The sequence below is a fragment of the Notolepis coatsorum genome (assembly GCF_963971535.1).
Source record: "Notolepis coatsorum genome assembly, chromosome: 11".
Classification (NCBI taxonomy): domain Eukaryota; kingdom Metazoa; phylum Chordata; class Actinopteri; order Aulopiformes; family Paralepididae; genus Notolepis; species Notolepis coatsorum.
This window is the reverse complement of record NC_140175.1, coordinates 44,097,832-44,109,142: the sequence shown is the minus strand read 5'-3', so window position 1 is coordinate 44,109,142 and position 11,311 is coordinate 44,097,832. Positions and strand designations below refer to the sequence as shown.

General features: G+C 47.2%; 1 protein-coding gene across 1 annotated transcript in view; it reads right to left on the bottom strand.

Moving 5' to 3' along the window:
* Positions 1-11,311, bottom strand: part of LOC311236710 (poly [ADP-ribose] polymerase tankyrase-1-like) — a 127,032-nt gene that overhangs the window by 92,356 nt on the left and 23,365 nt on the right. Inside the window, exon 4 of the mRNA XM_084324436.1 lies at positions 6,754-6,849. Within this exon, the coding sequence (XP_084180562.1) occupies positions 6,754-6,849 (96 nt within the window). The remainder of the gene's footprint in view (positions 1-6,753; positions 6,850-11,311) is intronic.

Below are 11,311 nucleotides of genomic sequence, written 5' to 3'. Positions count from 1 at the left end.
CAGTGGTCTCATCCTATAGGCTGGTGCAGTCAGTGGTCTCATCCTATAGGCTGGTGCAGTCAGTGGTTAATAACCCTAACCTTAACTTGACCCAAACGTTTTTCCTTGTCCTTGTCCTTGTACACACACACACACACACACACTCACACTCACACACACACACACACTCACACTCACACACACACACACACACACACACACACACACTCACACTGGGATACCTTGACAGTTTTATTCTGTATCTGTTTCATATTTTCAGGGCAATATATTGATAGGGTTAGTTGTTAAAAGTGTTTAAGCAATTGACAAGGTTTCAATGTCCCTATTAAGAGCATATGGTGTATATATTATGTTGGCACCTTTTAATATGCAGCCAGGGGTTCATACAACATTTTAGGTGAAAATTAATAATGATGAGATCCGGCGTTGCTGATTGGCCAACTTCACCAACTACACCGCAGGGGAAAACAGATGTGTCAGCATTCCTCACTGGAACCGACACCTGTGCCACCACCCAGCCACGCACCCAGCCACACCACCCAGCCACCCCACCCAGCCACGCCACCCAGCCACACCACCCAGCCACACCACCCAGCCACACCACCCAGCCACCCCACCCAGCCACGCCACCCAGCCTACTCAGTGCCTGTGTGTTCACTCTGAGCCACAAATCACCAAACTGGAAAAGGCGAAAGATGGAGAAAGATAACTAAATTATTTGATTTATTTATTTATTATAATTGTTTTTACCTTTATTTACCAGGGTAAATGCTCTTTTTGGTGCCTTGCTCAAGCGGTGGGTATTAAGGGTATTTTTTCCATATTATCACAGTTTGAATGTTTAAGAACATAAATTATTTACTGTAACAGCTAACAGTTATAGTATCTCTAAATAGTAAAAACCTTTGTTTAAAAAAGGCAGTTTGTGACACCTAGTACTGGACTGCCAAGGTGTTAAAAATGCAGCCAAACTTTAGATTGGATTTTCTCTGTTTTTCTCTGCTCTGAGACTTGAGGTTTAACTAGAATCAAATAAGCATATCTTCTTCAAATATTTCACATACTTTAGGAGCGGCTAGGTGGCGCAGTGGGCAAGGCGCTCGCCACCAACGCAGGAGATGCTGGGTTCGAGCCCAGCTCTCGGCGTTGCTACCAGCTTGGCTGGTCGTTCATACTAATACAATTGGCAGTATTAGGGGGTGGGAAGCTGGTGGGTGGGGATCGGACGTTGTGGACAGCGACTCCTACAGGTCGGTTGCTGCGCCTGCGCAGTAGAATCAGGAAGCAACGGGGCGGCGTGTCCCTCCCACGCAGACCCTCGCCGCTGAGAGATCGCGCTGTGCAGGTGAAAAGATGCGACGGCTGCCTCCTCGAGTACCGGAGGGGACACGTGATGCAAGGCTTCGTCCACATTGCAGCCGACCAGTGGGAGGCATGGCCTAACAGTGTTCGAGACAGGGGAGGGTAGAATTGGACAATGCGAAATTGGGACGGGAGAAAAATTGAAAAATGGGGAGAAAAAGTAGATAAAAATATATATTTCACATAATTTGAAAACTTACATTCTGTACATAGCTTACATATCATGCCACAAGTCATGACATTGGGGACATTGAATCATTGTGTTGTGTTGATTACAGCTCAATGAAATGATGTTGATGAAAATAGCAATTGTCTTATAGAGACTGCTACCTTGTCATTTAATTTAAATTACTCTCTATAACTGCTATGACTGTGTGCAAAACTAGTTTTTGGATGTGTGTGAGATTATGTGCAAAATACATTTGCATTGTTGTTGTTTTGTTCTGAGCAAGGCCTCTATTATAGATAACTACATTAACACTAGACCTCTATTCTAGAGAACTACATTAAATGGCTGCATTTATATAGCGCTTTTATCCAAAGCGCTTTACAATTTGTTCCTCACATTTGACCCATTCACTCACACATTCACCCACCGATGGTGAAGGCAACCATGCAAGGTGCCAACCTGCTCATCAGGAGCAGTTAGGGGTTAAGTGTCTTGCTCAAGGACACTTCGACACGCTGCACGGGAGGAGCGGGAATCGAACAGGGAACCTCCGAGTAACCAGACGACTGCTCTACCTACCGAGCCACTGTCGCCCCCACTGTCGCACATTCTGTGCAAGGCCTCTATTCTAGAGAACTACATTAACACTAGACCTCTATTCTAGAGAATTACAGTACATTAACATTTTGTGCAAGGCCTCTATTCTAGATCAGTGGTTCCCAAAGTGGGGGGCGAGCAGCCGCGGGGGGGGGGGGGGGGGGGGGGGGGGGGTTTCTAGCTGCAGCGGCACGATAGTTAGATAACCTAGGTGGGGAACAACCAGGAGATAACTGCAACAGAGGGTAACGCAGTCTAAACTCACACAAGTTGGAGAACTATCTCTCTCTCTCTCTCTCGCTCACACACAAAGGAAGCCGCATGTGATTGGTGGAGGCGGGACCCTTACAAAAAACTAAAAATCTACTTTGCTTTTGATTTGATATATTGCAAATATTTCACTTTGTGTGTTTGTTTTTTTTACAATAATTTGTGATGCCATCACACACACTGGCATTTAAAGGGTTAGAATTATCAAATGTATTGAATATGTGGTGGTTATGATCAGGGCTGAACGTTGAATAAAAGATTTATGAAAGAAAAAGTGGTAAATTATTTCAACATAATATCTTTATGGCATTTTTAAAGAGGACAATTAAAAAATCCATCAAAATCAGTGTTGTTGCTAATCATTGACATATGCTAGCCTGTTTTTTTAACAATAATTTTTGATGCCATCACAAGCATTTAAAGGGTACAAATTAAAAGGTCCTTACACCAGAATGCAGGAAATTAAGTCTTTGTAACAAAAGATTTCCTGGTGGGGGACCCCCAGACCCCCCCCCCACTTAAAAAGTGGCCTGACTGGTGCTATATTTCGCACTATATTTCCTGGCCTGAATGATTTCCCCAGTCCGGCCCTGGTTAAAAGCCTCCAATGCTTATTAGTGCGTGTGCGTTTGAACTTTTGCATGTTTCAAACCATACATTTACATGTATTAAAAAAAATATATATATAATTTTTTTTTAAATGTTTTACCTCCTATAATAGTGGGGGGCTCTCTGACACTGTTATTTCGGGGGTCGCGGCCTGAAAACGTTGGGAGAGAACTACAGATGCAGCACTCCAGAAGATGAAAATCTCCCCAGCCTGTGGGATCTCCCCAGCCAGAATGGAGTAGTGGTAGAGGAGCAGTAGAGGTTTGATTTTTCAGTGCTGGATCTGTACATTACCATTCTGCGCAAGGCCTCCATTCTAGAGAACTACATTACCATTCTGCGCAAGGCCTCTATTCTAGAGAACTACATTACCATTCTGCGCAAGGCCTCTATTCTAGAGAACTACATTACCATTCTGCTCAAGGCCTCCATTCTAGAGAACTACATTAACATTATGTGCAAAGCCTCTATTCTAGCATCAGCATGAGAGACCATTAATAGTCCATGTATGACTACTGCTGCATTAAAGCCCCCTCATCCTTAACTGTTCTGAGGTTCTGATCTTGAACCTTAATAATCACAAAAACACTGTGCAAGCTCTGGAGAGAAACATGTGTGTTCAGCATTTTACAAGAACCAATCTGCAATAGCTGCGACCGTGTATGCATTCGCGCGCACAGTCACACACACACACACACACACACACACACACACACACACACACACACACACACACACACACACACACACACACACACACACACACACACACACACACACACACACACACACACACACACACACACACACACACACACACACACACACACACACACACACACACACACACACACACACACACGACCTCCATGTCAAATATCATCATCCTAGGGCAAAAACGGTGGCTGCTAGAAGGTGGGGACACTTCTGTGACCAACCACCCAAAACAACCAACCAACCAACAGAGCTGCTGGCAGCACCTAAATAATACTTGTTCACTGGAACACATTGTCGTTTGTGTGTCCAATCCATCCTGCCCTGTTAATGTGCTACCTGCTCCGGGGACGTAAGACACCGCCAGCAACACGTGATGGATCATGGCATGCTCCCGACCCACAGGCCACCACGACAACACCCCAACCTGGTGAGGAGGATGTTGCAACGCTGCATGACCACATCTGTATTCCGGCTAGCGAGGCCAGTGTTGTAGGCAGCAGACAAGACACACCAAGGCAATGAGCGACTACTGGTCCAATTTCCCACAATTCCCTGTAACTCCGACACAGAGCAGCTACTCAGTTAGTACCTCAGTGCATGTACATCAGAACAGAGGAAGGAATATGGGGGGAGGGGTGATGTAACCTTCTGTAAAACACACTGACTAAAAGCTCTTATGGAGGGGTCGGGGGCAGGGGAGGTGTGTGAGAGAGAGAGAGAGAGAGAGAGAGAGAGAGAGAGAGAGAGAGAGAGAGAGAGAGAGAGAGAGAGAGAGAGAGAGAGAGAGAGAGAGAGAGAGAATATGACAATTTGGATTGAATAATATAATTCATTAAACCAATAAAAAAAAAAAGAATGCTGGGATCAATTTAAATGCAGAGGTGGTCTAAACCAAAATGACATCACTCAACCTGTCCCCTATGGAGACAGAGAGAGAGAGACTCTGCACACTCACGCCTAGTCAGACAGCACATACTACACTGCCACACAACACGCACGCACGCAACAAACCCATTCGAATTCTAGTGAGGTTCTAGTAGAAAGCTAGTGAGAGAGAAGGAGAGGCAAAGAAAGTTACAGTTAAAGCCTATATACTTGACTATACTGGTAAGAGCCTTGAGCAGACAGAGACAGAGACAGAGACAGAGAGAGACAGAGAGAGACAGAGACAGAGACAGAGAGAGAGAGAGAGAGAGAGAGAGAGAGAGAGAGAGAGAGAGAGAGAGAGAGAGAGAGCGAGAGAGAGAGAAAGTGTGATGAATGGGTAGAAATACAATTTAAATAAATGTGTTTAAAAACCGCTCAGTGGGTGCAGCATTGGACACAAGTAATAGCTTACACTGGAAGGAAAAATTAAAGAGAGAATGAGATAAAGAAAGAAAGAATGAGATAAAGAAAGAAAGAAAGAAAGAAAGAAAGAAAGAAAGAAAGAAAGAAAGAAAGAAAGAAAGAAAGAAAGAAAGAAAGAAAGAAAGAAAGAAAGAAAGAAAGAAAGAAAGAAAGATGAATGAGTGTTGAGTACGGCCTCAGAGCGACAGACATTTCTATTTAAAAAAACAAGTTGGCAGTTTGAGGGAAGAGACAAGGTTTTCTCCCTCCATGAATTCACCAGCAGTTTATAAGACAGAACTGTCCCCTATTAGTCCATTAAACTGTCTATAAGACAGGACTGTCCCCTGTTGGTTCATTAAACTGTCTATAAGACAGGACTGTCCCCTGTTGGTCCATTAAACTGTCTATAAGACAGGACTGTCCCCTGTTGGTCCATTCAACTGTCTATAAGACAGGACTGTCCCCTATTGGTCCATTAAACTGTCTATAAGACAGGACTGTCCCCTGTTGGTCCATTAAACTGTCTATAAGACAGGACTGTCCCCTGTTGGTCCATTCAACTGTCTATAAGACAGGACTGTCCCCTGTTGGTCCATTCAACTGTCTATAAGACAGGACTGTCCCCTATTGGTCCATTAAACTGTCTATAAGACAGGACTGTCCCCTGTTGGTCAATATGTATGGAGCAGCTAGCATAGCTTAGCACAAGGACTGGAAGCAGTATGGAGCAGCTAGCATAGCTTAGCACAAGGACTGGAAGCAGTATGGAGCAGCTAGCATAGCTTAGCACAAGGACTGGAAGCAGTATGGAGCAGCTAGCATAGCTTAGCACAAGGACTGGAAGCAGTATGGAGCAGCTAGCCTAGCTTAGCACCAGGACTGGAAGCAGTATGGAGCAGCTAGCATAGCTTAGCACAAGGACTGGAAGCAGTATGGAGCAGCTAGCATAGCTTAGCACAAGGACTGGAAGCAGTATGGAGCAGCTAGGAAAGCTTAGCACAAGGACTGGAAGCAGTATGGAGCAGCTAGCATAGCTTAGCACAAGGACTGGAAGCAGTAGGGAGCAGCTAGGAAAGCTTAGCACAAGGACTGGAAGCAGTATGGAGCAGCTAGCATAGCTTAGCACAAGGACTGGAAGCAGTATGGAGCAGCTAGCATAGCTTAGCACAAGGACTGGAAGCAGTAGGGAGCAGCTAGCATAGCTTAGCACAAGGACTGGAAGCAGTATGGAGCAGCTAGCATAGCTTAGCACAAGGACTGGAAGCAGTATGGAGCAGCTAGCATAGCTTAGCACAAGGACTGGAAGCAGTAGGGAGCAGCTAGCATAGCTTAGCACAAGGACTGGAAGCAGTATGGAGCAGCTAGCATAGCTTAGCACAAGGACTGGAAGCAGTATGGAGCAGCTTAGCACAAGGACTGGAAGCAGTAGGGAGCAGCTAGCCTAGCTCTGTCAAAAGTGAAGAAATACAACTTCCAAAAACTCTGCACAGAGATTACATTTATATCAATCTTCTCATCTGACAATGGAGAAAATGGCAAATAAGTGCATGTCCAAAAATGTTGTTCCTTTTTCATTTCTTTCCGGAATATTATCGAATAAATTTTCGATACTTTTCCAATTTCCAGACATTCCACACCTACTGTACAGGGTTTCTATATACAGTCAGACAGACATATTGACAGACAGACAGACTAACCTGTGAGGACAGCTTTGGCTGAGGGTTCTGCCAGGTCCAGGGCTGACTTGCCGTCGGTGTTCCGGATGTTTGGGTCTGCTCCGTGCTGCAGCAGTACTGTACAACAACAGGGTAGACATAGACAGTAGCTCAGCTCCTGGACTGACACACACACTCCCTGATATACGCCTCCTGCTGCTCCCCAAGACGCTCTGCCTGGACCTCCTCCTCCCAGACCTCCACCTTCTCCTCCTTCCAGCTCTCCACCTCTTCCTCCTGCTCCTCCCCAAGATGCTCTGCCTGGACCTCCCCCTCCCAGACCTCCACCTTCCAGCTCTCCACCTCTTCCTCCTGCTCCTCCCCAAGATGCTCTGCCTGGACCTCCTCCTCCCAGACCTCCACCTTCCAGCTCTCCACCTCTTCCTCCTGCTCCTCCCCAAGACACTCTGCCTGGACCTCCTCCTCCCAGACCTCCACCTTCTAATCCTGCTGCCTCTGCTCCTCCTAGACCTCCACCTTCCAGATCTCCACCTCTTCCTCCTGCTCCTCCCCAAGACACTCTGCCTGGACCTCCTCCTCCCAGACCTCCACCTTCTAATCCTGCTGCCTCTGCTCCTCCTAAACCTCCACCTCTTTCTCCCAGATATCCACCTCTTCCTCCTGCTCCTCCTAGACCTCCTCCTTCCAGCTCTCCACCCCTTCCTCCTGCTCCTCCCCAAGACACTCTGCCTGGACCTCCTCCTCCCAGACCTCCATCTTCTAATCCTGCTGCCTCTGCTCCTCCTAGACCTCCACCTCTTTCTCCCAGATATCCACCTCTTCCTCCTGCTCCTCCTAGACCTCCACCTTCCAGATCTCCACCTCTTCCTCCTGCTCCTCCCCAAGATGTTCTAACTGAACCTCCTCCTCCCAGACCTCCATCTTCTCCTCCTGCTGCTTCTGCTCCTCCTAGACCTCCATCTCCTTCTCCCAGATCTTCACCTCTTCCTCCTGCTCCTCCTAGACCTCCACCTCCTCCTGCTGCTCCCCAAGACACTCTGCCTGGACCTCCTCCTCCTCTCAGACCCCCACCTCCTCCCAGACCTCCCCCTGTTGCTCCTCCCAGACTTCTACATTCTGCTCCTGGTCCTCCCAGATCTTCACCTCTTCCTCCTGCTCCTCCCAGACCTCCACCTCCTCCTGCTGCTCCCCAAGATACTCTGCCTGGACCTCCTCCTCCTCTCAGACCCCCACCTCCTCCCAGACCTCCCCCTGTTGCTCCTCCCAGACTTCTACATTCTGCTCCTGGTCCTCCCAGACCTCCACCTCCTCCTCCTGGTCCTCCCAGACCTCCACCTCCTCCTCCTGGTCCTCCCAGACCTCCACCTCCTTCTCCTCCTCCTGGTCCTCTGAGACCTCCACCTCCTCCTCCTGGTCCTACCAGACCTCCACCTCCTCCTCCTCCTCCTGGTCCTACCAGACCTCCACCTCCTGGTCCTCCCAGACCTCCACCTCCTTCTCCTCCTCCTGGTCCTCTGAGACCTCCACCTCCTGGTCCTCTGAGACTTCCACCTCCTGCTGCTCCTTCCAGACCTGCTCCTCTCCCTATCTCTCCCTCTCCTACACCAAGTTCTCCCATCTTTCTGTCTCTGCCACCTCCTTCTCTTTCTCCTCTTCCTACTCCCGGACCTCCTCCTATCCTTCCAGCAGCACCTCCTGCAGCCCCTTCCTGCCCTCCTACAAGTCCAGTGTAACAATTCCCTCCTCCTCCTTCTCTGTTGCTAGCGGAGCTCCGGCTGCCCGTGGTGGAGGCTGCTGCTCCGTGAGCCACGCTGCTGCACATGTAAACAGACATGATGCCATAAACAGCAGCAGCTAGGCTACACTAACGCGGCTATCGCTACGATGAGCCACCCCACAGCGAGGCAAGCTGGCAGGCGGGCAGCTGTGTGACTGCCTGGTTAGGGTAGGTTGTCAAGAGCCATGGAGAGAGAAGCTAGCGCTATGCTAGACACTAGACAGCCAAATAAATAACAGAGAGAGAGTGCGTGAGGGAGGGAGGGAGGTAGAGAGAGAGAGAGTGCGTGAGGGAGGGAGGTAGAGAGAGAGAAAGAGAGAGGGAAGAGACGGCTAAGCGGAGAGAAGAGATGAGGCAGGCAGAGCAGAGCAAGCAGAGAGAAACTCGCCTCTCTGACTGAACGATGCAGTGGACTAAGAGGAGAGGAGAGAGAGAAAATAGAGTAGAGAGAGTAGATTAGAGAGGAGAGAGGACAGAGAGGGGAGAGAGAGAGAAGAGAGAGAGGAGAGGTGAGAGAGAGGGACAGAGAAAAAGAACAGGATCGAGAAGAGAGAGAGAGAGAGAGACTATCCGTGGATGCTATGAAAACAGAGGGAGTCAGCAGCTGGGAGAATAAAAGAGAGAAGGAAGGAGAGAAAAGAAGAGAACAAGGGAGGAAAGGAGAAAACAGGAGAGGAGAGAGGAGAGGGCAGGGCAGGGCAGGAGAGGAGAGAGGGAAAAGTAGAGGGCAGACATGTGACTTGTGAGCAGGTATGAGGTGAATAACAAACTGCCTACACAGTACACACACACGTGCGCGCTCAGTTTTTTTAAGCCTCTCACATCAGACAATACTCTCTTTCTCCCTATCCGTCTCTCATCCCTTCCCTCTCTATCTCTTTCTCTCTCCTCCTTCCTTACATTCCTATCTCTCTCTACCTCCCTCTCCCTTCAAACCCTCTACCTCCCCATCCCACCTCACTCCGTCTCTCTCCATCTCTCTCTCTGTTATTATTGCTGAGCAGCTCTGTGTGTTCGTCCTCTGTTTCTGTGTTCAGTGACACTCTGATGACACTGTGTGTGTGTGTGTGTGTGTCTGTGTGCGTGTGTCTTTTGTGTCCGTATACAGTTTAAATGCACCCAGCATCAGAGAAGAGAAAGTGTGTGTGTGTGTGTGTGTGTGTGTGTGTGTGTGTGTGTGTGTGTGTGTGTGTGTGTGTGTGTGTGATGCAGACCTTGGTCACACACTCACCTCTCAACCAAATATGATTTAGCTCTGCACCAAGAGTACACACACACGGACGGAGAGAGAGAGAGACGTCACACATACTAATACTGAGCAGCAACATGATAAAGATAGGTCCATGCAATATAAAATAGAGAGGGAGAAAGAGAGAGAGAGAGAGAGAGAGAGAGAAAAAGAGAGTGAGTGAGTGAGTGAGTGAGTGAGTGAGTGAGTGAGTGAGTGAGTGAGTGAGTGAGTGAGTGAGTGAGTGAGTGAGTGAGCGAGCGAACACACACAGATAGGGGGATGAGTAAAAAGAAGACTAGAGGCAGCTTTTCATACAACTTCCCAGCCATCTGTTCCCCCAAAATAACACCTGGCAGCAGCACCTCGTCAATGGGAGTGATTAGTGATGCACGATATATCGGCCGATATGGCCGTTTTTTTACACATCTGTATCGGTCCGATATCAAGATAGGGCCGATATGGGCCGATATAATTTTTTTTTTTTTTTTATACATGTTTTGGCCTTAACCCATTCTCTGCCACCACTTTGATCATCCTAAATCATCCTCTGCCAGCGCTATTTGTCTATAGAGATGTTCACCTTCTTTGCAGGGCTATAACTTTTTAAATTGTATTGCTAAATTGACATTACTATGGCCCATTCAACATCAATTATCTATCGTTCAGGATGTAGGAACGTTTAACTTTTTCATTCACACATTCATACTAAAATACCATCTAGAGTATAAATATGTTTTTATCGTTTTCTGCAGTATTTCATAGAAGGTGAGATATAGGCATAAATGCATATATTAGATGATCAAATGCAGTTTGATACCGATCCATGCTATATAAAAAATTTCAAATTTCAAACGTCATGACTGATCATCTGCGGGTGAACGGAGGGGGGGGGGGGGGGGGTCGTTTATAATTCAATGACCGACGTTAAATTATTTATGTAGTATGGGTGATATATTGATCAGAGCAGTTTGTATCGAAAATGATAAAGAAAAACGCTGAAACTCACCCCAGTATCCTCGTAGCGTTGGGCGATGAGAGTGGAGCAAACAGATCCCAATTATGGGATGTTGATCGATGCGATCCATTTCCGGTTTGTATATTACTAATACACGTCCAAATCATGTTGATTATTGAGTTATGGCAAAGATCCATATCGACGGTGTCTGTATTGAGCCCCGGGACGATAAACGAGTGGCCGGACAAAAATAGGGGACGGACCGAGCTACAATGGGCACTTCCGGTTTGGCAACTCGCCGATCGGACACCAGGTGGCGGTATTGAAGCGTTGCAGAGTTGTGATGGCTCAGACAGCATCAGCCAAGACTCCGTGGGTGAAATATGAATACCATGACGAAAATATGAAATATTGATCTCAAACACGCCTTACGGCGTGATTGGCAGACAACGCATGGCGGAGAAACCCGCCTTAACACGTGATTGGCGGAGAATGGGTTAAATAGTTTAAAATATCAGTCATTTCTGAAAATAAGTTACAAAAGTAAAAGAAAATATGCGTTTTGGAAAATAGCTATTTATTTGATTATCATAAAAAAGTGTTTTCTATACATATA